Raw genomic sequence first — 25,610 nt, 5'->3', positions numbered from 1 at the left:
GACCACACAAAGAGCATCATAGAGATGTGTTGAGCTATGCGGGGCCAGACACAGCCCACCACCACCTCTCCCTGCATTTATAGCCAGAGGCATTGGATGAGGGTGTGAAGAGTCAAACTGTGTGGGTTTTGCAGGGATCTGAGTGATTTCAGAACAGGTCAGGCCACCTAAAGCCAAGCGCCTCACAAAGCTCCCAGTCTCCAAATTGATATTACTGGTTGTCAATCCCAGCAGAGGACAAGGCAGCTGGAGGAAAACGTGACAGACATAACCAGGCAGTGCTCTCATTGCTATATGAGTTACATACACCCCGTATCAGCACTCAGTACCGCACCCCACATTGGGCTGTGCAGGGGGAGCGTGTGACCACTGCCCCACATCCTCGGGGGATGCAAGGGGTTTGGGAGCAGCGCCAGAGCCCCCCTGCAGCGACGCAGACCTACAGTGGGGTGATAGGCAGCTAGGGACCCTTGGGGACAGCCCGCCCTTGGGGGCAGCAAGCCCTGCGGACACGCAGCTAGAGACCCTTGGGGACAGCTAACCCTTGGGGACAGCCAGCTCTTGGGGGCAGCCAGCCCTTGGGGACAGCAAGCCCTGGGGACAGCAAGCCCCGGGGACATGCAGCTAGGGACCCTTGGGGACAGCAAGCCCTTGGGGACAGCCAGCTCTTGGGGACAGCCAGCCCTTGGGGACACGCAGCTAGGGACCCCTGGGGACAGCCAGCCCTTGGGGACAGCAAGCCCTGGGGACAGCAAGCCCTGGGGACATGCAACTAGGGACCCTTGGGGACAGCAAGCCCTTGGGGACATGCAGCTAGGGACCCCTGGGGACAGCCAGCCCTTGGGGACAGCAAGCCCTTGGGGACAGCCAGCCCTTGGGGACATCCAGGTAGGGACCCCTGGGGACAGCCAGCCCTTGGGGACAGCAAGCCCTTGGGGACAGTCAGCCCTTGGGGACATCCAGGTAGGGACCCCTGAGGACAGCCAGCCCTTGGGGACAGAAAGCCCTGGGGACATGCAGCTAGAGACCCTTGGGGACAGCCAGTCCCAGGGGACACCCAGCTGGGGACCTTTGGGATAGCCAGCCCTGGCCCTCGGCTGGCCCAGGTCCTGGGGGGGCCGCACAGGGGGTGCTGTGGGGGCCAGGGCCAAGCTCCCCTGGGTATAACCATGTCCTTGCACGGCAGAATCGGGCCCCCTGGGACAGCCCATGCGCCCAGTGCCACCCCCTCCTTACCGCAACTGCGCCAAGCCCCGCCCACTCCGCACTTAGCCCCTCCCACCCCTCCCATTGACCCCGCCCACCCAGCTCATAGCCCCGCCCGTCCACCCCTTGGCCCCACCCACCGCTCCGCTTCCGTCCGCGGCGGCGCGCGCAGCCGTCTCGTGACGTCATCGTCCCGGAAGGGCGAGGGAGGGGCAGGGTCCGCGGGGCCGGTCCGGTCCGCAGCGAGCGCCGGGCCCCGTCCCGGTACCGAGCGCCGGGCCCCGCCGCCATGACGCTGGCCGTGTTCTTCGGGTGCACCTTCATCGCCTTCGGGCCCGCGCTCGGCCTCTTCCTTTTCACCATCGCCCGCGACCCGCTCCGCATCATCATCCTCATCGCCGGGTCAGTCCGGCACCGACGGCACCGCGGGGATGGGGTGGCGGCGGCGCCGGTGCTCCGGTACTCGTGTGTCGGTGATGGTGTGGTATCACTGCTGCTGCTGGTGTGGACTTGGCGGGGATCTGGTACCGGTGCTGGTACCGGTACGGAGGTGACAGGGGCTCTGATACCAATGTTGGTACCGGTATGGACGTGACAGGGGCTCTGGTATCGGTGCTGGTACCGGTGTGGACGTGACAGGGGCAGTGGTACCAGTGCTGGTACCGGTATGGACGTGACAGGGGCTCTGGTACCGGTGCTGGTACCGGTATGGGCGTGACAGGGGCACTGGCACCAGTGTTGGTACTGGTATGAATGTGACAGGGGCACTGGTACTAGTGCTGGTACTGGTGCTAATGTGGATGTAATAGTACTAGTACTGGTGTGGGTGTGACAGGGGTGCTGGTACCAGTGCTGGTACTGGTATGGGTATGGGTGCTGGTACTGCTGTTGGTGTGATGGGGCATTGGTGCCAGTGCTGATGCTGGTACTGGTATGGGTGTGATGGGGGCACTGGTACCAGTGCTGGTGCCAGTACTGGTATGAGCATGAGAAGGTCACTGGTACCATTGCTAGTGCTGGTACCAGTATGGGCATGATGTGGTGCCAGTATTAGACTGGGTGTGACAACGACATAACTGGTAGTGGCAGAGGCACAACGGGGGGACCAGTACCCATACCATACTCATACTGGTGCTTGCATGAGAAGGGCACCAGTATTATTTCCCTTACTGGAACAGTCATGGGCATGTTAAGAACACTAGTACTCTTACTGGTGGTCATAGTCGCAATAGGAGCTCCAGTACTGGTGCTCATACCCTTGTAAGTGTGACAGCAGCACCAGTATCCACGCTTGTACCTCTACCGTTGTGGGCATGATGGGGCACCAGTACTGGTACTCATCCTTTGCACAGCGGGGGCACCGGGATTGTACCGGTACCACTGTGATCACCGCCTCACATGGGTGTGATGAGGAGGACACTGGTACCACTGATGGCATGGGATCGGTGGAGCAGTGGTACCATTGCAGCGTTGGTAGTGGTACTAGTGCATGTGTGCAGCAGGGGCACTGTTACCAGTATCACTGTGGGATCAGTAGGGTATGGTACTGCAACTGGTACCAGCAAGGATAAGAGCCTGGTACTGGTGTGGGCACAAGGGGGCACTGGTTACCAGTGGAGGAGGAAAGGGGACACAGCAGTGGTACCAGTATAGGCACCACCTGCCCAGCACTGGAACTGGGATGGTGTTGGTACTGGTAGGAGAGTGGGCATGGCTGGGGCAAACTGCCAGTGCCAGGACCATCACAGAGGAGTGCAGGCATAGATGGGCATGGCACCAGTCTGAACACTGGTCCCAGCACAGCACCGGTGCCAGCAGGAGCTCTCTCCCTTTGCAGGGCTTTCTTCTGGCTGGTGTCGCTGCTGCTCTCCTCCCTCATCTGGTTTATCGCAGTCAAAGCCAGCGACCCCCAGGATGAGCCATTGCAGAAGGGGCTCTTGATCTTTGGGGTGATGTTCTCTGTGCTGCTGCAGGAGGCCTTCCGCTTCCTCTACTACAAGCTCCTCAGGTAAGGGCATCTCCCACCCTGCTCCAGAGCTGCCGATGGTCCTACTGGCCATGGTGGGTGCCAGATTGTGGCTGGGAGCTCCTGGGCTGGAGATGATGCTGAGCATGGCACCAAGCCACCTTGGTCCCTGCTGGGAGCACGGAGATAGTACCTATGTTGGCATGTTGACCTCAAGTGGGTCTCAGGTGGTGGAGCAGAGCAGCATTAGGGTCTGGAGCATCCAGGGCTGAGGTGGCTGATAGCGTGTCCCTGATCTTGGTACAGGAGGCTGTGGGTTTGGGCAGTTGCAGGATGTGTCACATCCCCTCTGCCCTGGTGAGTAGCACCAACAGTGCTCCTGCATTGGGGGTATGGCAGGCAGGCCACCAGGCACCGGGAAGTGCCCAATTTCTGTGTGGGGACAGAGAAGGGTTAGGGATCTGCCCTCGCCTCCTGGCAAGTCTTGTTTCTTTCTTAGGGATGGTTTCGTGTGAGCAGGTATAGCCCAAAGGTGGTTTTGGGGCTCTTTGTAGCGGCACATCACTGCTGGCCCTGTGCCCTGGCCAGCCCCGGGCAAAGTCTCAGTGCAGCCTCAGCAGCTCCCAGCCTCCTTGGCACCACCAGCCTGGAGCTTGTGCTGCTGTGGGGTTAGAACACCCTGTCCTGCATTGAGAGCTCTGGAGCTTGCGCTGCTGTGGGGTGAGCACACCCTGCCCTGCATTCGGATGGAGCCTGTGCTGGGGCTGTCGGGCAGACAAGGGAGGCGATGCTGCAGTCAGCATCCCTCGTGTCCCGCAGCCTTCCCGGCTGGCTGGGCAGTGGCGAGGGGCTGTGGGAAGGCCAGGACTGGGTATGCAGGCTCGCACAGCTCTCTGCGGCAGGGCTGCTGGAGGCAGGCAGGCAAAGGGTGGCAGAGCCCCGCGGAGCAGCCTCTAACACAAACACGGCGTTTCATTTGCCCTGTGGGTCTCTTAGCAAGCTCTGCTGTCCTCCCCACGCTGAGCAGCCGCCCGGAGTCCTCCTCACCTCTGGCTGATAAAAACTATGAAGCTCACCTCTCCCAGTTTCCCTCCCCAAACCATTTTTCTGCTCTTTGAGCTCTTCCTGCACCTTTTCCTTTTTGTTCCATATATCCTCCAAAAGTACAAATGTGGATATCAGGTACACCCTTCCGGCATGCTCTTCCCCTGCCTGCACTGGGACTGCTCTCCATACGGGGGTGCTGCTTGCTTTGTACCCAATGTCCTGCTCACCGGCTGGTGCTCACATTCCTCTGTGGAAAATCTATGTGGCTTCCCATGGTTTTCATGAGTGGTTTGTCCGGTGGTTCAGGGTGGACACGTAGATGCTCTCTGATGGGTGTTGCAGCTTGGGGAGTGTGGGATGGTGCAGAGTGAGACCTTGGTCCCACCTGCTCCATCCCGGTGGTGCACCGTGCTCCAGCATGCTCTCATCCCACAGGAAGGCAATCGAGGGACTGGTGGCTCTCAGCGAGGATGGCTGCTCCCCCATTTCCATCCAGCAAATGGCATATGGTGAGTGCTGGCACCCTGACCGTGGAGCCAGGGGTGAACCGAGGCCGGGCTGGGCACAGTGCTGGGGGGATAGGGAGGTTTCTCTCACTGAAGTGCCTGAGAGGCTCAGGGCCTGACAGTGTCCCTGTCCCGCAGTGGCTGGTGTGGGCTTTGGGCTCATGAGCGGCGCCTTCTCCATGATCAATCTCCTGGCAGACTCGTTAGGGCCCGGCACAGTGGGCATCCATGGGGACTCGCAGCTATACTTCCTGACCTCAGGTGAGTGACCAGCACCCTTCCCTCACATCCCTGCCCCACCACAGAGGCAGCAGATGTGGGGGGACAGGAGTCTCCCCTAATTCTACCCCCTCCATGCTTCACTGTCTACCCCTCTGAAACCCTTACAGTCCCCTGTCACATCTCTCTGTCCCAAACCCTTCTTTCTGTCCACTCTGATCCTCCTTGCTCCTCTCCCCCATTCATCTCATGCTTGGGGTCTGCCCCAGCACCTCCCAGTCTAGCCCATCAGTGCCCCTAGCCTGCAGGCCAGGTCAGGATGGTGGTTCCTTGGTGACACCCCTCTCCTTGCAGCTTTTATGACCATGGTGCTGATTTTCCTTCACACCTTCTGGGGGATCCTGTTTTTCCACGGCTGTGAGCACCGGCGCTGGTGGGAGATCGCGGCGGTTGTCATCATGCACCTCGCTGTTTCAGGGTCGGTGAGTAGCTGGGAGCAGAGCTCTGCGCCAGGACCTGTATTTGGGGTTGGTGTGATGCGTGGTGGTCCCTGTGCCGGCGGGAGAGCAGCCTTTGGCACTAGTGAAGCAGTTGGGTTTGTGAATCCTGGAGCTGGTGTCCCCTGTCCCACTGCACTCATCGAGGTGGTCATCACCCATCCTGTCCCTGTCCTCTCCTGCCCGCTCACCTCTCTCCTGCCTTTCTCCCCAGACGTTTTGCAACCCCCTGTACGTGGGCAGCCTGGTGCCCTCCTACCTGATGATGGCCGCTGCTGCTGTCTGGGCTTACATACTCTCGGGGGGATCTGCCCAGAACCTGAGGCGCTTCCTGCTCTGTAAGTCCTGCTCCATGAAGGAGGTGGTCAACCCTGTGGGTCCTTCTGGGTACCAGAATTGGTGCTGGGATGGGGAGAGGGTGTCCCTGGGGCTGGAACAAGGGTGTCATAGAATCACAGAATGGTTTGGGTTGAAAAGGATCTTAAGATCACCTAGTTCCAACCTTCCTGCCATGGGCAGGGACACCTCACACCAGACCATGTCATCCCAGGCTCTGTCCAGCCTGGCCTTGAACACTGCCAGGGATGGAGTATTTACCACTGTCACCCTCTTGGCTGCCATTCTGAAGGAGAATTTGGGTTTTGGGGCTGTGATCAGCCTGTTCTGGGGGACTGGGGTGGGGTAGGGAGTCTGGTCAAAACTAATCCCCTCTCCTCCTGGTTCCTGCAGGTCTACGGAGCGGAGCCAGCCCTCAGCTGGGATCCTGAGGCCCTGCGGGATGTTCCTGTCCCAGCCACCCCTGCCCTCCCCTCCATCCTGGTGGCAAAAGCAACCGTCACCTTCTCTGCAATACCTTTTCTCCCGAACTGGGGGACCCCAGCCAATCCCAGCAGGGTAGGCACTGGGGTCCAGCTGTGTCCCAGCTGTGGCAGCCAGCTGAGCAGCGTGGCTTTGGGAGCCCCAAGAGAACAGCTCTGTTATGGGGAACCCAGCTTTGCTGGCCCTGCCACAAGCAGAGCCCCAGTAAGCCTGCTGGGAAAGATGCTACCTTGGACTGCTGGAAGCCTGAGCCCAAAGAAACCCATCGCTTCTCCCGCTGCTGCAGAAGATGTGCTGTCCCCTGTGGTTCGGGGGGGCCGCATCACCTCCTCGCTGCAGGGTGGAGGAAGTGGCTTTGCGAAGCGCTGCCACGCTCTGGGTCAGGGCTGACGGCTGTGGTGCTGCTTTCTCCACCTCTTTGTCCAGCCTCGCTGCCCTGGGAGCCACCACACTGGCGCTGAACCGCAGTAGCTGCAGTGAGCTGGCATCCTGGTGCAGGGAGGACGGTGCTTGGGGATCCGAGGGGACTGACAGCATTGAGAACGGGAGGAGGAATGGGAACACTTGGTGTCCAAAGGGCCTAGCGTTCACGGAGGATGGTGGAGGGCTCAGGAGGTGATGCAACGCTGCAGCTGCGGCTGGCACAGCTTGGGGAGGGGGTTCAAGGAGCCATTCCAGTGGATCGTTGCCCTCTCCTGCACTTCAATGGGGATTTTTAGGCAGGCACCAGCCCTGATGCTGTGCCACAGGGCTGGGAGGGAGAAACTGCCATTGGGCTCAGGGCTGAGAAGGCAGTTTTATCCACCGTGGGCTTTTATACCAATAAAAAGAAGTACCATAGAGAAGTGGTGCTGTGTGTGGCTGGTAGCACTGCCCTCCTGGGGAGCAGCACAGCAGGGGGGGCAGCGTGTGTGGTTAGGGGGTGCTGCTGTGACTTGGTGGGGGGGTCTGGCAGTTGCAGATCTTGCTCCTGCTCTATCCATCCTAAAGGGCTGGGCTCTGGTTTGATTACTTTGGGATCTGGAGACCTGCAGGTTCTCCCCCTCTCTCAGGCCTGTTTGTCTCTGTTTTGGCGTGGCTGTATTGCTCCCTGGCGCTTAGCTCCGGCTGCACTGGAACCACCAGGAAAGGTGGGAAGCAGCCAGGGAGCTGGGATCGCTGCAGCTACACTAGAACCAGAGATGAGCTGGGTAGGGGCCAGCCATCGAGGAAGCAGTGGCTCTACCACATTAATCCCTGCCTTTCTCCAGCCCTACCAAGCTGTGACTATGTTTTCCCAATGCTTTGCATAAATAAGAGGAGGAAGAAGTCCCAGAGCGATGGAGGGCAGGGCTGGGCTGTGCGAGGAGCCCTGCGCTGCTTGCTCTGGAGCTCTGCCCAGGGCATGGAGGCTGATGCTGTCTATGGCGGGATGCGTGCCCATCTCCACTGTGGGTCCAGCTCCACCAGTGCCCTTTCCCGCCCCGCAGCACAGAGGGCTGGCACCAGGGGAAGCTTTTGCTTTTTACTATGAATTTTTTTAATAGCTTTTTACACTTTTTATAACAAAAATATCTGCTGGGGCCAAATGATGCCCCAGGAAACCAGTCCGTGTGGGCAGCCCGAGCAGCTGAGGGGTGCTGGAGCACTGCCGGGGTGAGAGTGAGGAGAGGTTGGGGTGACAGTCTGAGTCGGTGCGGCTGGGGCCACCGCAGAGGTGTGGGGCTCATGCGGTGTTCTCAGTGGTGGCTGCCGTGTAGATGACCTTGGATTTGGTTGGTGAGTCCAGCCTGGATGGGGTAAGAAGAAAGGTGAATGTTAAAGCAGGTAGAGGGTCCCTGCTAACCCACCCTGCTGCCCAATAGACCCTTGACTCATACCCAGGACCTGTGCTACCCCCTGGGCCTTCTCCTGCAGCTCCCCATTGCTCACCGTGCGTTCTGGCTGCGCTGCTTGTAGATGTACAGCAGGAAGGCCAGTGCTGTGACGGCAAAGAGCACCCCGAAGAGCACGGCCAGCACATCCCCTGCAGGCAAAGCAGGAGCACGTTACACTGGGCTAGTCCCCAGTGGCCACAGGTCAAGAGAGATGGGGCCAGGCTGAAGCCCAAAGACAGAGGGGACACAAAAGCAGCAGCCTCATCTGAGCACACCTACCTGCTTGAAATGAAGAGCTGGAGTGTTCTTCTGCAAAGGAGACAAAGACAAGAGCATGAGAGCCTGCTGCGTGGATGCTAGGGCAGCCCTGCAAACCCACCGTGGCAGCCAGCCTCCCAGCTCAGCACATGGGTGTCAGGACCCCCCTTCCCAGGCAGGGACCCCCCCAACCGCATTCCCCTCCTTCATGCCAGCCCTTCACTTACCTGGTGCAGCTGAGCTGTCACTACCTGAAAGAGAGACAGCACAGTCAAGAGGGAGAATGTCAAGTCTGCAGGGCTTCAGGCCGAGAAGAGTCCTCATAACCCAGCAAGGTGCACCAGAACCATTGAGGGAATAGAGAACAAAAAGGATCCCGGACCCGCAGCCCACACAAAAACCTTGCTGAGCCCAACTATGAACTTGTCTACGGCTTGGGAAGCAGGCAGGCAGGGGGCTGAGCACCGCAGCACCCCACCACTGCACCAAACCCCATAGGAGACCCCAAAAAGGAGCAGCAGCCTGCAGTGGGATGGTGAGCAGCTCCTTAGGAGGAGGTAGCCGGCTATGGTTGGCAGGGCACCCGCATAGGGATGGCTCGGTGGCAGCCCCACACATGGGTGGGAGCTAAGTGGGCAAATATTTACCCACATAACAAGCATGGCTTTAAGCAGCTGCATCATGTCGGGTATCACGCAGAGTGGCACTAGCTGCAGCCTGGATCCAGCTGTGCGGCTGCTGTGGGGAAGCTGCTGCCTTCCCCCAGCAGCCAGGGCAGGAGCTGAACTGGGGGTGACTGGGGAAGGATCAACAAGTGTGGGTGCTTGTGCTGGCAAGCGAAGCCAGACGTGACCGCGCACCACTCCAGCTTGGTGTACACTAACTCCAGGGCTAAAGCAGGCAGCTGCCAGCACTGAGGTGGGGTGAAACCCCCAACAATGCCATGCACACAAGGCAAGGGACCAGTAACCTCATCCGGGAGTGCTGGGGCAGCGTCCTGGCATTCCAGAAAAAAAGGCTTTGTTAAAGTGGGGGTTGTTGAATAGAAATAGCAAATAAGGGAAGAAAAGGGGGGTAAAAACATAGTGAGCTGGGCAACTCCCCCCTTGCCCCAGCCACGGAGGCTTTGGAACAGCTTCTGCAAGAAAGGGGTAAAAGAAAAGCTTGGAGGTAAATGGAAAATATGATAAAGTATCTAGCACGTTTACCAAAGATAGAGCATGCCAGCCTAACCCGATATCCTTCTTTGATAAGTGATATTCTAGACAAAGAAAATGCAGTAGATTTTTATCTGTCGCGCCTTCAGAGAAGCATTTGATGCTGTGCCACATGGGGAACTGCTAGGCAGGCTGAGGACCACGGTGATTAAAAGCCTGCAGCTATTAGCAAGCTGGCTGCAGGTGGGACGGTGAAGGGAAGTGCCTTGCACCGTGGTGTGTGGTTACCGACGTCTGGGACCAAGCCTGTGTGCTGATTCTATTAGTCACCTTGACACAAGGTGTAGGAAATGCCCTCAAAACAGAGCAGGAACAGGATGTTGGATAGAAAAAAAACGGGTGACCTCAGAGGGCAGCTACAGGCAAGAATTCAGCGATGCAGAGCGATAGTCACACCTGAGGGCTAACAGGAATGTCTACTTGTTGTTGGAAACCACCAGTGCAGGAAAGACCTTCGAGGACAAGCTGAGGACTGGCAGACAGGGATGCCTCAGACACAGCAAGCCTTCAGGAGGGTTCCCCTGCGCTGCCCTTCCCACAGGGTTTGGTGATGGGCTGCTTGCTGCAAGCCTGTTCTGCAGCTCCTACCGTGTTTAGCTGCTGTGTTTGGGGATGAAGAAGCTAACAGGGATGCTAGGACCTAGCTGCTTGCCCTTGACCATAGAAATCACAGAATAGTTAGGCTTGGAAAGGACCTAGTTCCAATCCCCTGCCATACATCCCTGGTCCTGCTATTCTTATTTCTGCAAGACCAAGGATAAAACATTTCCTAGATCTTCCCTGAGCAGGGTGCAAGAAGCACAGAAATAGGGTTGGAGCAAGACCACAACATCAGAGGGCAAGGCTAACCCATGCAAATGCTGATTAAAGAGACAGGGAGCCTTAATTCCTGCTCTTTGCCCTGTCTCTGCATCCCTGCATCCTTAACACACCCAACATGCTTACCAGCAGGCAGCTGCTTTGGTGAAAAGAAGGTGGTCTGGAAGCTCGCCAGCACCCGTCGCCCATGCAGGCCCTGCATGTGCCGGTAATTGTTCTGTAGAGGTTTGCCATCATCGTTCCTCAGGCTCGTTATCAGCTTCAACATCTGGAAGGAGAATGGCATGAGAAAGGCACTCTGCCTTCGGGAGCCAGGGGACTGGCTCCCATGGATGGGATGCATGGATGGTGCATGGGCTCATCGCCCTGGCGGACCTGGTCACGAGAGATCAGCATGCTCTGGTTGAAGACTGTCCACTTCACCGTCTGGTAGCAGGGAGGGGTGGTCAGAGAGCCGTTGTACTGGTAGTAGTATTTCAGATTGGCAGGCAGCAGACCTGCGATGTTGAACCCGGGCACCCAGACTTCCTCACCTGGAAGAATAAACACCATGGGAATGAGACCAGCACAACCCTTTGGAGGAGAACAGGCATGGAGATCATGGGCAGCTTGGCACTGCATGTGCCTGGGTCCACAATGCTGCCATCCATGCCAGCATTTTCGTGGAGGAAGGGGAAAGCACGTGCGAGCAGAGGGCACCTTGGAGGGCTGTTTCTGTACGAGCTGTGCGGTGCCCACCTTCTCACACCTGTACAGCACATGCCTGCTGCAGCCTCTCTCTGTGTGCAGCAGGTTTCCCTGCTGGCCTGCAGCCCCTGAGACAAGGACCAGGTGGAACAGGGCCTTACCTTCTCTTTGGATTTGGTGCATATGCTCAAGGATTTCCTGGTAGTATGGGTTGTCCCTTGGACCCATCTGCAACACAGAGACCCCATGGTAATGACAAGGGGCTGAGTGGAGACCAGCCAGTGATGCTGGTGATGGCAGTGCCAGCAGGGAGCTATCATTCCCTGTAAGAGGCACTCTGTCCTGGTGACCCGTTCCTCCTATCAGGGTTGCTTTTTCCTCTGGATTGCACTTTCTCTCCTCTTCTGCCCAGGAGCACTTGCGCCTTTGCCAGCTTCCCAAACTGTGCCTGACTGCCCACCACAATCCCATCCTCACCCTGCTCCTACCCCTTCTCACCCAGGGCTGGTCTATGGGACTCACCTCCAGGAAGGCTCCCAGTACGGCCAGGCCATCTGGATGGACCATTGCCTCCTTAAAGCTGTCATACTTGGTGTTGTAGTGGACCACGTGGATCTGGAAAGGAAACACACGATGCAGAATGGGCACTGTCAGGAGGTGCTTATCCCCACAGGGCTGGGAGGATCATGTGTTTGTGACAAGCATCCCTCCTAGGAGGGGAATATGCTGGTGGGACTGAAAATGTGCTGCTGCAAAGCAGCAAGAGTGAAGGTCTGCCTGCTGGAACTTTCCCAGTCAGACACAGAAAACCAGCACTCTGCCCTAGGTACCAGAGGTTGTACTGCAGAGCTGGGCTCAGCTGGAGGACAGGAGCTAGAGAAGGAGGGATAAAACCAGATGAGAGCTGGCAGAGAAAGAGGACAGTGTGTACAGAGTAAACAGCCCCTGCAGCTCCCAAAGCAGGCTGCTCAAAGCCACCCGGGGAGCTGGCTTCCCTGGTCCGGGGACCACCACAGCTCCTGCTCCATCACTCAGCACCAGGCTGCAGCATAGGGACATGGTCACAGGCAGCCAGCCCCAGACCACCAGAGCATCCTGGAGCGTGGTATCCTCCTCACCTCTGACCACCTCTGACCACAGGCTGCAGCATGAGTCTGGCTCAGCACCAAAGCACGGCCTCCTACACTGAACTCTGCTGCTGCAGAGCTGCCCAGGGAGCAGAGATCCTGGCTGGGGTTACAGCAGTCACCCAGTGACAACCAGGGCCAGGGGCTAGGGGCACAACAGCACTCCAGCACCTTCCCTGCCCATCACCAGGAAAGGAGAGGATGCATCCATCACCACGAGGGCTCCTTACCTCTGCTGCAAAGCGGTGCCCGTTGATAGTGTGCTCCGAGCCCGGTCCTGTTGTTGCGCCCCAGTGCAGGTGTAGCTGCACTGCTCGGTATTGCTGGGCATAGCCACCAGTGATGGCCAGGGACTGTGGCAGCTCGAGGGCAACTGCAGAAGAAGAAGAAGGGAGAGGTCAGTCAATATGACACAAAGCCCGGTCCACCCCACAGGTACACAGAGGTGGGGTCTCAAGGGAAAGAGTCACCCTGTGCTTCTGGAAATTGGGCACAATTTGCTTTCCACCTTTCATGAGGCTGTAAGTCAATACCCAGAGCTGTGCCAATGTGGCAGGTTTCAACTTCTACAGTAACACCCCAGTAAATACATCAGCTTCAAAAATAGCTGCCACGAAAACACTGGAAAGTGAAGCACCCCTCTGCAGAGACTCCCAGCAGCCAGCTCTAAGCTACATGTTATCCAACAATGTATTTAAATATAAAGAGACCATGGACAAAAAGATATTGGCAGAGTGGTGAATACCTATGAGAGCAGGGCAGTTGGACAGAGAGAGCTGCAGCACTTGGCGAGCTGAGACCTTTCAAATAAAGAAGCCTGTGAGTGCCCGACAGCTATGGAGCTGGTGGCACATAAGCATTAAATGTTCTGAAAGCATTTAGAGCTAAAATTGTGCCTCTGAGTATGGTAAATACATACTTGGTTTTGCCTTTTACTTTAACGTGGTTTAGCCTTGGACGCGTGCAGTAGTGTGGCAGATCTAAAAGCTGAGTTACCTGCACACGCAGCAAAAATACCAGGAGCATCCTTAGGCACTGAGAAAGGGTGTTCTATCCTTCTAAGTGCTTTCTCACCTCATTTTTAACACCAGCTCTTTTCCTTCCTCTTTCTTTATAGGTGAAGAGTCCCTTAGTCACCTCAGTGAGCTAGGGCAGAGATTTGGGATTAACCACATAACAGGGCTGTGTTGAGTCATGTGTCCTGCGTTCCCTGCCACTGGGTTCAGAGATACAAAACTCAAATACGGGAAGTGGGAGACTGCTCCCTGCCCGGGAGTTTATCTACTTCCACATTTCTTTTGTGTATTTAAATCACTGCATTCCTTCTACCAGCTACCTGAGTCATTTTCAGGCCTTTGAAAAAGCTTACACAGCGTACACACTTTATATTGCAAAGAGGAGTGACTGTACTAATATCTTACTGGGCTTGCAACTTTTTATTTATTTATGGCTTTTCATAAAGCAGGCTGGTAGCTGCCAGAACAAAAAACAGGCATCTTATAACCATGTGAGAAACTACTTCACCCCCCCCCCGCCATGAAAATGCTCTGACTGCTTTTCTAAACACCAAGCAACACCAGATGCCAGGGTGTCTAAAATAGCAACTACTGAGCAAAACTAGTTTAACTCTGCAGGGCATGAGGCCATAATATAAAGCTCTGAGCAGGCACTGTGTGGCTGATCTGACCATGTATAGCAAGTCTGACCTGTTAAGTTTGCTGTATACACAGGTCAGCTCCATCTCACTAGCTATCAAGGCAAGGAGGTGCCTTATCACACCGACAGCAAGTCCCTTTCTCCATCACCTTTCCTTAGCTTGGTGACTGGCAGACACCAACATGCACAAAACACTCAGCTCGCTCTCAGAAAAAGCTGGTAGCAACCAGGACTCACCGTCCCCAGATGTGGTGAGCATGAAGGAGATGTGTTTTGCCTCCATATCTGGCATGGTGAGACCGATACTAAAATAATGCGGATAAGTTATGTCCAGAATTTCCAAAAACATTCTAAAGTTGGAGAAGGGAAACAAAACACCTATAAGGATTTCTTAAAATCTTGAGATACCATCCTGAAGCAGAGACGTAAAGAAGTTGGCCCATGTTGTGTCCTAAAGGACTGAGAGGTAGGTAAGGCTAAATCACATCAGAATGACTAGCCCTTTGAAAGTGAAATGCAGGGAAGGAACCAGTGGCTGTAAACCTGCGTGAGAACCATAATGGACACATTTTTAAAGGAAATGTGGGTTTTAACTAATTCCTAGAGCCAGCTCCCAAAGGCAGTGAGTGATGATTTCTCCATCTCTTGTATGGAGGAGATGGACCTGTAAAGCACAGGAAAGTGCATGGACCTGTAAAGGCTTAACAGCCCAATGCTTCCCTTTTGGCACTGAAGGCACCATAACAGCAGCCTGAAAGAGAATCCCCTTCCCAGAGCCCACATAAAGGGCATCATGGTCCTGCTGGGACCTGTGCTTGTGCTTCAGCCTCTGCTTCTGCACCCACCCGTGTGCCCGTTGTTCCTCAGCTTGAGCCTCTCGCTGGCAGGCAGGCTATAGCCAGAGAGCTGGATCGCCCGCAGATGGGGGCTGAAGATGGTGTTGGCCATGTTGATGTTGATGGGCGACTGCATGGTGCCATCACAGTCCTTGTAGTCCTCGCTCCAGCGATCCCGGTCTGGTGTGGGGAGGAACAGAGGGAATGAGACCACACAGGGAAGAAGCCGGGAAGGAGGTTTAGAGGGTGGTGGGGAACAAGACGGCCACTGGCCAGGGCATAAGCTATACTTGTAAGGTTAGTTTCCATCAAGTTAGCTCGGGAGCAGCTTTGTGTCACCATGTGATTGCATGCAGCTGTATCAGGAAAGGTCTTGGAGCGCGGTGAGCTGCCAGGAAAGTCTATTTCTGGGGTGTTTGGGAAGAGTGCGAGAAGATCATTTACAAGTGGACTTGGCAAGGCGAGAGGCTGCTGCTCTGCAGCTCCTCACACGCTCACTGCCTTCGGCAGCCTGGCCTCTGGCAGGTATCACCCATCAGGCTACTCGGGCCATGTACCACAGTGCTGCTGGGATCACACGAGCCCACAGTCACAGGTCTGATGGGCTGTTAACTGCAACAGGTACAGCCCTGCAAAGGGCCATTTCACACGGCTGGGGCGGCTGCTTAGCTTGCCACCTCTCCCCAGTGCCATAGCTGGGATAAGCACACATGATGCCCCAGAAACCTCCCATTGCAATGCAGGGGATTGCTTCCAGCACATCTTGGGCCAGTGCAAAGCCAAGCTTATTCGCAGGCCAAGCTCTCACAGGACTCTGTAAAGATGGAGCTGTGCATTAGGAGGTCCAAGCCAGCCCCTGGTCCTGAGCAGAGTGATGGTGCTGGAACCTGGCCCACCACTGCAATGGGAAGGGGTGTATTATTGCTAGCAATGCAGTGATGCTATGGAGAAGCCTCCAAGCTGTGATGGGAGGGCAAGGCCAGGCACGATGGGGAGCAAGGGTGATGGAGGTGAGGACACAAGCTAATCCCTGGGCAGGTCAAAGTCCCAGCACAGGCTGCAAGTCCACCTTGGAGAGCCCAGCCTTCTTCCATTGGCACAGGGTCAGGGAGAAGCCCTGCCTCAAGGGGCATTCCCCCACACCCATGGGGCTGGGGTAACCCTTGTCAGAGCCCCTGTTTCCTGCTCAAATCAGAGCAGCCCCCAGCTCCTCAGCCCATCTGTGCCCAGGTTTGGGCACTGGTAAAGTGACGGGGTCAGGCAGGAGGGAAGGGTGAGCCACAGAGTGCGCACAGGAGCCCTGTAATCATTAACCAGGGCTGGCTTGGGCCCAGGGTGTGCTGGGTGGTAGGAAAAAAAGCAGAGTAACAGCAGGGTATTTACCTTCATAGCTCCAGGGAGTGTGGCCAAGACCTTGAAAAAAGAGCAGAGAAAAACCCACATGAATGGAAGGGAAAGGTTGGCAGCAAACACACCTCAGCCAGGCAGCGTTCCCAGGCCCGGCAGCAGGTCTTTGGGCTCCACTGCCTTCAATTCCCCTCCCTGCCTTCACTGTCCCACTCCTCCCTTGCCCAGAAGAGGGGGATGCTCCCAGAGGGCACTGCCTCCTCTGAGCAGGGTCAGGTCTCCCGCTGATGTCAGTCAGAGGGAAAACCCAAGGGCTTGACGCTTTGTTATCATCCTTATAATGGAAAAATAAGAGATACTGGCTTTCGTCACTGAGCAGCTCCTGCAGCCACCCCGGAGCAGCCAACACCTCACGCTGTCCCAGGACAAAGCACTTAATGAGGCAGGTCTGCAGCTTCCCTGCTCAGGCTATGTGAGCAAGAGCAACCAGGGAAGTTCCTGTCCTGATGGCACTCCTGTGATGCTGAAGCGCTGGAGGAGGAATGGGGATCTCCTACACCGTGAGGAGTTTGGGCATTGTGCTATGCAGACATCCTCTTCCCACCAGGACTTGCAGCAGAGGAAGCAAATGAGCACCAAAACCTTGTCTTCTTCTTCAGTGAGTGTCCCTACCATGGGCGCAGACTGCCAAAGGAAAACATGTCAGACCAAACATCCAGCTCCCATCCCAATATCCCTTGCCCCAAACCACCTGACCACCCTAATTCCCAAACAGAACTGTGTAAGGTCCATGACATACACAAGCCCTTTACCTAGGAAAAGCAGGAGGGAGCCCAAGCCAGGAGGTCTGCATGCCCTGTGTCACCCATGGCGCACACAGTGGCCATGGCATGGCAGGATGTGCCCTAATGTGTCCTCCCATGGCTGCGGGTGTCCCCAGTATGCAGATCTAGAGGGAGCAGAGCCCTCCTGGTACGGTCCTGGGACCGTGCTCCACACACCAGCCCTCACACCATCACTCTTCTCCAGAGGTGCCAGCAAAGCCCAGGCTTCCAGCACATCACTGAAGCTGGCCTTAGAGGTGCCCCAGAGCTGCTTCTCACATGCCCATGGCCAAATACCTTGGTTATCACCAGCTTTTCTTCATGCAACCAGCTCCAGGCAAAGGGTTGCAGAGTTTGGATATGCCCCAAGCAGAGAAACATGACCCGTAAGGATTATGCCCCTGCCCTCACTGGCAGGACAGGTAATTTGTGGGCTCCACATCTGATTTCTCCTCACCAGCATGTTGGTCATTGCAGACAGGCTGTTGCCACATCCCAGCCCACGAGGGCAGGAGTGGAGGGTGCCAGGTTGGGGTAGGCTTCGGGCAAAGAGGTGCATGCATCTGACAGCAAGGGATAGCATTACACCCACTTCCATCAGCTCTCCAAGGATGAAGGACATGGAGGACCATTTAGTAGGTGCAGTCGAGCCCATGGACCACCTCTGTCCTTTGGTGGGGCTGGGACACAGGAGGGGTTCAGCAGGCGCTGTTCTGGTCCCCTTCCCTGCTGCTGACAGCAGCTATCGACAGCCACGTGCTATTAATAGGAGCAGATTCCAGCTTAGGGGTGAGAAAGGAAGAGGCACACTTTCCCAGGCCCAGATGTCCTATGCGAGCCCAAGCTCAGCAGGATCCTGCTCTGCTCCCAGCGAGGATCCAGGCATGCTGGGGGCCTCTGGTGCAGCTGCCACAGCAAAACCGGGCTGGAAAAGGGCTGGAGGGTGCTCAGGGGCACCCAGCATTGCTGGAGGGAGCCCAGAGGGCTGTTCCCATCTCTGCATCAGCAGTGACTCATCTCTGCAGCACTTCTGATGCTCAGGAGTGATGCTTGGAGTCACTTGTCCGGGCATGGGGTACTCCCAAAGGCATATGGAGAAGGGGCAGCAAGCTGAGGGCTGGGAAAGCTTGCGTTAGGCAGGAACACGTGTGCCCTGGGACAGGCTGCAGTGCCCTCGCCATGCCTGCTGGTATGGCATTGCCCTGGGATGCACCCAGCATTCATCCAGCCCACCTTGCTAACACAAAGGTTACCTTGTCCCTGGATACTGGCTGTGCACCAGAATCCAGAGTACACTGACCCTCCTCTGGAAACACCACCACATCCTGTCCCCATTCTCCTGCCCTGCCTGCACTATCTGCACGAGGTGGTCATGGCCTGCACACAAGAGCCATGTTTACTGCTTTCTAGGTAGGATTCCCCTCCTACAGCATGGGGAATACCCTGAGAAGCACTGACTTTGGGGCAGTCCAGGCATACATAGTGCACAGCAGCCCAGGGTTGGTACGTGGTGCCTTGGCTCCCTGCACATGCCTCAACTGGCACAACCCGCCCCGGCACCCCGCTTTGTGCTCGCCTCCAGGGACCCTGCCTTGACAGAAAGCAGCTTCAACATCATGTTGTAGATTAAGCAATAGCACCGTGCTGGTACCTGCCTGCTGTGTCAGCACCGTGCCACCCACCCCAGCAACCACATCCCCCCATGCTCATCTATTCCCACAGCCAAGGGGGCTCTGGACCCTCCTCTCAGCCTCCCACCACTCAGCTCAGCAGCTTTGAACACCCTGAAAGCTGCGGCTGTACCCAGGAGTCAGGGCAATCCATCCCAACACAACAGATTTCCCTGGGGGTCTCTTGGCATCAAAGCCAAGAGGACCCACAAGCACTTACTCATGCACTGAGGCCACCCAAGTGTGTTTCCCCATCCCGTGGATCTGGGTGCACCCATGGCCACACACTCAGGGAGGCATCTCGAAGCCAATCTGTTCAGGGTTGGGTCCCCTTGGCACGTGCACCAAGCGCTGCAAGAGAGCATCAAGGCAAGCCCATCCTGGGTGCTCAGCATCTGCCCCGGCCTCAGCAGGGCTCAGAAGAGCCCTGCAATACCCCGATCCCTTCCGCTTGGGGGCATTCACAATCTCGCAGCCCTTTGCCATGAACATTAACCCACTGCCCTGCCCCAAAAATTCGATTTGCATAATTCCAGTCTGCCTCCCACATTCCCCGCCGCCAGAGCATGTCTTCTCCCTCGGAAAGCCGTGTGGAACCAGGTCTCCTTGCTGCTGAACCGCTCACCACAACAGACGTGGCTGCACCTGGACTGTGGGTCCTGCAGCTCTCTGCATGCCCTGCCCTATCTCTGAGCACACAGAGGTGTAGAGGGAGAACAACCTCGCTGCTGTGATGAGCAAGAAGTGGGCTCCTCACAGGGGTCCTGGCAGGAAAACATAGTAGGGTACCAACAGGAGCTACTGTTGGAGAGAAAAGCTCCGTGCGCAGCCATGCAGAGCCCCTCAGACCCTAACCTACGCACTAAACACCACCCTCCTTCCCCCAGCAGCCTGAGATTTCCCCTTTCACTCACTCCCTCCTTCATGCTTTTCTCCCCCTATTGCTCACTCCCTCCCGGCCCTCCCATTCTGGGATACCGGCGCTGCCGCGAGCGCCAGCCTCCTTCCCTCCTTGACATCCAACACCGTCCAACAACACTTTCCTGCCGAGTTCAGGCAGACGCTGCCATTACCAGTGTGCTGCTCTGCATGTCCTGCAGCACGGAGCAGCTTTTGGCAGGGTGAGGAGCCAGCCCAACCACGGGACGCTGTGAATCCCACATAGGAAAGGCACCGATGCAGCAAGCTGCTCCCAGGAAACCTCAGCATGAGGACACAGGGGTGCACCATGCAGCCAAGGGACTCAGGATCATTTGCACAGAGCAAGAGGCAGAGCCAGGCAACAAGGAGGACGACCAGAGGTTCTGCCCTATATGTCTGCCCCCTCCATCCTCATGTTTTCATAGTTTAGGCGACACACAGCCTGAGGCTGCTGAAGGGAACCCGACAACACCCGAAACCGTGTGTGCCATTCAGAATGTGGACGCTGCCTGGCAGCAACATGGCCATCGGTATCCGCCTGGAATTCCAGCAGAAGTTTGATGGCTTGTGTGTGGTGGGCAGGGCAGTGGGCTCGCACCTAGCTCAGACATCCTGCTCTTATCAGGATGAGCATATCGTGCCCTGCGTTCAGCCACAGGGATCCTGACAGAGCCTCTTCTGCCCGCTGGGACCCTGCCCCGGGTCAATGCCGTGTGGGATGAGGCTGGTTTGCAGGGGATGCCGGGTCGGGAGCACCTTGCTGTGTCCCTGAGCACTAAGCCCCTGTCTGCAAATCAGTCCCAGTGGATCTCAGGGCCCAGAGAAAAGGGAAATCAAGGCGATATTCCCAATGCTCAGTGAGCCAGGACGTGCCAGGACACGCAGAGATGCACAAAGTGCAGGTCCCAAAGCAGGGACCAGCCACAGCAGCCGGGTCCCAGAGTACAAAACACATCCAAGAGCCATGTCCCTTGAAAGCAATAACCTAATCGCGGTACCTGGGCTGTGCCGCTGTGCTCACGCTGCCCACAGCCAGCTCCCAATGCCAAGGCACAGGCACGGGGTCCACACAACCCCAGCATCCCTTTTCCAAATCCCACAAGGAGCCTCTCTACGGGAAGGCTGTGCCAACCCAGCCCTACTTTTGCCAGCGTGGCCCTTGTTTCTCCATCCAGACACACACCCCACGCAGCACTCACGTCCTTTCAGTTCAGAACACCACCCCATGTGCTGCCCATGGGGGCACTGATCCGTCCCGAGCCCGGGTACACTAAAGCCCCTTTGTGTTTATAAACTCAAGCCTTTGGGGATCAGCCTTTAATCTGCCACTGGCAGCGCAGGTCGCCGCAGGGATTGTTCTTTGTGCTCCTGGGCTGCAGGGCTCTAGTCTGGGCCAGCTCCATGCCACAGGGGCAAGGGTTTGGGTGGAGGAAGGCATGGGACAAGCTTCACTCGAGGGCACATCCCCACTCACTGTGAACCCAACTGCCCCGGCAAATGCTAGGAGGGAAAAGGAAACAAACGCAGATCACTGCAGAGAAAGGGCCATGCCAGCAGAAGGGATAGAAATGGGGAAATCCCAGGAGACAGATCAGTGGTCAGAGCTGTGGAATAAGATGAATAAGGGGTATTAAGCAAGAGAAATGGGTTCGGCTGGAGAAGAGCATCAGGGAATGAGCAAGAAGAGGACAGAGAGAGCAGGACAGATCTGAATAGGAGGGAGAGAGGAACCAGGCTGCAGTGGCAAAGAGAGTTGCTGTTTCCCAAAGACACCTGTAACACAGGACTGGGCGACCCAGAGGCTTTTCAGCAACCAACCCTATGGCAAAGCCTTAATGACAAGGCAGGGGGGCCACCAGCCCCACCTTGTGCTCAAGCTGCAAGGAGGATGGAGCCAGGGCATCGCCCCGCAATGGTGCCGAGACACGCAGCTCCCAGTGCTGGCAGGAGCCTCGGTGGGTCCCAGCCGAGACCTGCTCCCTCAGAGGACCCCAGCCAGATCTTCAGCCTCTAATGCAGTCCAGCACGGGCCAGGCTGTCTGTTCTTTACCTACCCCACTGCCACTTTTCACCCCTCACCTCCTTTTCCCATCCCCATCCCAAGCTCCGCACCCACCCATGCCAAACCCCACTGCCACCACACCACATCAGTATGCTGAATTCATGCTGAATGCCTGATGCCCTCCCACCCGGTGGCCTGGGTTACTTCATCTCTGTGTCAAGGACCATCTGCATCCCCATCTCTGTCCAGTGCTCAGCCCGGCAAGAGCGGCTCTGGTGAGAAATGTGATTCATTGCAATAACAAAAGCACCTCCTGGCACTGAACAGTTGCTGGTTTACACCACAGGGCAGCTGTCCTGGCACGGGTTGGGCAACTCCTTTCCAGAGGCAAACCCAAGGACACACTGCGAGGCTGAGCTCGGGAAACAAACCCGCGGGTAAGCCTGGGATGAGAAGCGGAGCCAGGATCAGGAACGTCTCAGCCCCACGCGAGCAAATTCATGGCACTGCCCCAAAATCCCTGCTGAGCACTGGCAGCGCCACGGTGCCCAGTCAGAAAAGGGACCAAGACCAAAGACCCAGGACTTTTTCCCCGAAATGGTGACCCTGAAATCTGAAAGCCCCCACGCCTTCCAGCAAGACAGCGCTCGGCTGCGAGGAACACACCGCAGCACCCAGCACTGAGTTCGTGCACGTCCCCCATGCCCCATCAGCAGTGATGGGGCAGATCCCTGCCAGCTCTGCAGTGGGGCTGGATCCTGCCCTCGCCGGGCTGTGTGGGCACAACGTGGATGCAGGGCCACGCACGGTGGACCCTGCTAGGAAGAGGCCATGCTGCAGGACAAAGGGGACCTACCGGCCGCCGTCCCGCCACACCGGGGTCCGGGGCTAGACCGTCCGGTCTGTCCGTGCAAGGAACAGGGTGCACAGCCCCGACTACCCCCATACCAGCACCCGTGAGCCCCCTCATCTGATGCAGGGAGGACTTAGTGGGGGAAAAGTGCTGGACGCAAGCGGGGGCCCCGGCCCATGGGCAGGGGTCGGGCTGCACAGGAGTTGGCGGGAGCAGGGACAAAGGCAGGGACGTGCTGGGGGGGGGTGTGAAGCTCCTGCAACTGGGCGATGCTGGGGGGACACAGCCCCACGGGGACACCCCGCACTGGGGCACACCTGGGCCCCTAACAAACGTGCAGCACGAGGTTAGCAGCCCCCCAAATCAACTAAAGGGAGAGCTCCCCAGCATTGGGGATCCCCTGAAAGCATTCGGCATCCCCAACCCAGCACGCACGCATTGGGGTGCCCTATGCATCAAGCATCCCGAACCCAGCAAGGGGGGACCCCCGTGCATCAGCACACCCCTTACATCCCGGACCCCAAACTCAATATTGGGGTGCTCCATGCATCGGACTGCCCAAGCACCCCAAACCGTGCTCCGGAGCGCACAGTGCATCAGGATGCCCCGTGCACGGAGGACCCCAAACCCAGCATCGGGGTGCCCCGCGCAGGATGGGGACCCCCTGCTCACCTTTTCCCGGGGGGTGCGGGTGTTCCTCGGCGCCCTGGTCCTGGTCGGGCTCGCTGCCGGCGCCAGCGCGGCCCAGGGCGACCAGGAGCAAGAGGCAGACCGGCAGCACGGCGCGGCTCATCTCCAGCAAGTGCGCTGTGCGGGTGCGGGACGGCAGCTCCGTGCCCGCCCGGCCGCGCGTACGTGAGAGCGGGCGGGGAGGAGGCGGCGGCTCTGACTCAGCCGCCGTTACCTTTTATAGAGGCTGGAGGCAAAGTCTGCGCCGCCCGCCCGGCACGGCACGGCCAGGTGAGCGCTCGGTGGGAGACCGGCACCGCAGCGGACACCGGGCTGCCCCCACCTTGGCCCGCCGATACGTGCCTGAGGCACTCCGAGGGGATCCCGGAGGCTCCAAGGACCGCTCAGGCACGGGGGTCCCCAGTCCGCAGTGATGGGAGATGGACCCCTCAGTGGTGGGTGTCCTCAGTCCTCAGTGATGGGTGAGGGACCACACAGCCGTGGGGGTCTCCGAACTTGGTGGTGTGTGAGGGACTCCTCACTGCTGGATGCCCCCAGCTGTCAGCAATGGGTGAGGGACTCCTCAGTGGCAGGTGTCCCCTGTCCACAGTGATGGATGAGACACCCCTCAGCCATGGGTGTCTCCAGTCCTCAGTGTTGCGACCCCCCAGCAGTGGGTGTCTTCTCTCTTCAGCAGTGGATGAGAGACCACTCAGCCGTGGGTGTCCCCTCTCCTCAGCAATGGGTGAAGGATCCCTCAGTGATGAGTGTCCCTTCAGTGGTGGGCCATGGACCTCTCAGTGGTGCGTGTCCCCTCTTGTTAGCGATATACAGTTCAGAAAAGCATTTCTTTCTTTTGAGACTAGAGGATGACATAACTCTGCTCTGAGCAGAAGTCTTACCTTCCTGCTGCTCCTCGGAGGTGGTGGGAAGCATGTGGGTGCAGGTCAGTGTATGTACACAGTGCACCCAGATCCCAAAAGCTTTAAACGAGGTCTTGCACTGAGTGTCCTTAGTCCTTCTCATGCTATAAGATGCTGGTCTCCATGGTTGTGCAGATGGACAATGGACGGGGGGATGGCAGGTCAGTTTTCAAGGGGCAGGAAGGTACCAGAAAGGCCTTCCCTGGACACTGCACTGGGGCTTCTGCTTTTCAGCATCTTCATAAATTGTCTGGAAAATTACATGAGCAGTGATGGGATAGAATTAGCTGGGGCAATAATTTAGGGTAGTAAAGAACTCAAGCTGCCTTAAAGTATTCAAGGGGCAGTAATGATGCTGAGTGACCGGGCACAGATTGCAGTCCATGGTGGTAGATGCAAAGTGGTGCATAGGTGGTGTAATCAGGGATGCACGGCACGAGGGTGGACTTAAATCAGCTAATGCAACTCTCAGAAGAGATCAGAGAGCCGTGGTGATGTCAGATCACTGCTTGCCAAGAAGAACGTGAAGTAAGCATCAGGGATTATCAAGAAAGAAAAGCCCAAACCAAAACAAACAAAAAAGCCATCCTATCTTGCTGTTGTATAAATCTTGGGTGAAACCTCCTCTCAGTTATTACACATGGGTTTGTTTCTCCCATCACAAAACGGTCCAAATCAGAAACATCATGCACAGGACCCCAGGGCTCTTCAAGGACAGCGATGGTTTCCGCACAAGGAAGGAGCAGAGCAGGTACGGCTGCCCAGCCTGGTGAAGTGAAGTCAGTGCCCAGAGCCGCCCAGCTTGTATGGGATTGGGGAACAGAAAATGAGCACTTGCTCTCTTGGATAGCAGATTTACGGCACCATCAACCAAAATCATCACGAAGGCAATTTGAGTCCAACCAGCAAAATATATTTTCATGTGGTGCAAAAGGGAACGGGGGAACTCATTTTCCCAAACATGCAATTCATGCATACGCAAGAAGGTACAGGACAAGTTAATGGTCTCCATGCTCCATGGTGCTGCCAGACTCCCAGCTCTGTGCTGTGTGGCCCATGGGCACCATGCTTCTGCTAAACCAGTTCGCACAGCTGATTCCTAGCCCAAATTGCTGGTCATCCCAGCACCCGCTTTCTGAATGTGGTCAACATAGCCCATGCAAATACATCCACATCCACAGACCTGCCATCACCGCAAAAGGGCTCGCGACCTGTCAAGGGGCACAGAAGATTCTGCCCTGCCTCTGGTGGTGACCCACAGGTAGGATCCCACCTGCACTCCCAGCACTCTATGATCCACCTTAGCAAATCATAGAATCATTTAGGTTGGAAAAGACCTTTAAGATAATCAAGTCCAACAGTTAACCCAACACTGCCAACTCCACCACTAAACCATGTCACTAAATGCTACATCTACACATCTTTAAATACCCCCAGGGATGGTGATTTCGCTACTGACCTGGGGAGCCTCTTCCAATGCTTGACAGCCCTTTCCGCGAAGAAATCTTTCCTAATATGCAATCTAAACCGTCCAATATCAGATAAACTGAACCATCAGACAAGAAGACATTCATTTATCAAGGCTGAAGGAAACAGGACTGTGGGAGTAAACTGACCATAAAACACAACTTCAAAGCTCTTTCCTTCTCATGTTCCTACGATTTATGTTATTAATGGTCTTTATC

The 25,610-nt window shown here is 56.7% G+C and overlaps 2 protein-coding genes across 2 annotated transcripts; one reads left to right on the top strand and one right to left on the bottom strand.

The window, feature by feature from the left end:
* Positions 1-1,364: 1,364 nt before the first annotated feature.
* LOC115619812 (gamma-secretase subunit Aph-1b-like) lies at positions 1,365-7,105 on the top strand. Its single transcript, XM_030512692.1, has 7 exons — positions 1,365-1,608; positions 3,044-3,214; positions 4,655-4,728; positions 4,864-4,986; positions 5,299-5,426; positions 5,656-5,779; positions 6,171-7,105. The coding sequence occupies exons 1-7, from the start codon at positions 1,496-1,498 to the stop codon at positions 6,206-6,208; spliced, it is 771 nt and encodes a 256-aa protein (XP_030368552.1). The 5' UTR covers positions 1,365-1,495; the 3' UTR covers positions 6,209-7,105.
* Positions 7,106-7,755: 650 nt separating this feature from the next.
* CA9 (carbonic anhydrase 9) lies at positions 7,756-23,273 on the bottom strand. Its single transcript, XM_030512691.1, has 12 exons — positions 23,006-23,273; positions 16,100-16,129; positions 14,726-14,896; positions 12,455-12,597; positions 11,620-11,712; positions 11,259-11,325; positions 10,786-10,943; positions 10,537-10,678; positions 8,602-8,625; positions 8,396-8,425; positions 8,172-8,265; positions 7,756-8,029 (listed from the first exon to the last, which is right to left on the bottom strand). The coding sequence occupies exons 1-12, from the start codon at positions 23,124-23,126 to the stop codon at positions 7,966-7,968; spliced, it is 1,137 nt and encodes a 378-aa protein (XP_030368551.1). The 5' UTR covers positions 23,127-23,273; the 3' UTR covers positions 7,756-7,965.
* Positions 23,274-25,610: the final 2,337 nt, after the last annotated feature.

Source organism: Strigops habroptila, chromosome Z (assembly GCF_004027225.2).
Source record: "Strigops habroptila isolate Jane chromosome Z, bStrHab1.2.pri, whole genome shotgun sequence".
In the NCBI taxonomy this organism is placed as follows: domain Eukaryota; kingdom Metazoa; phylum Chordata; class Aves; order Psittaciformes; family Psittacidae; genus Strigops; species Strigops habroptila.
This window is presented reverse-complemented; position numbering and strand designations above follow the sequence as displayed.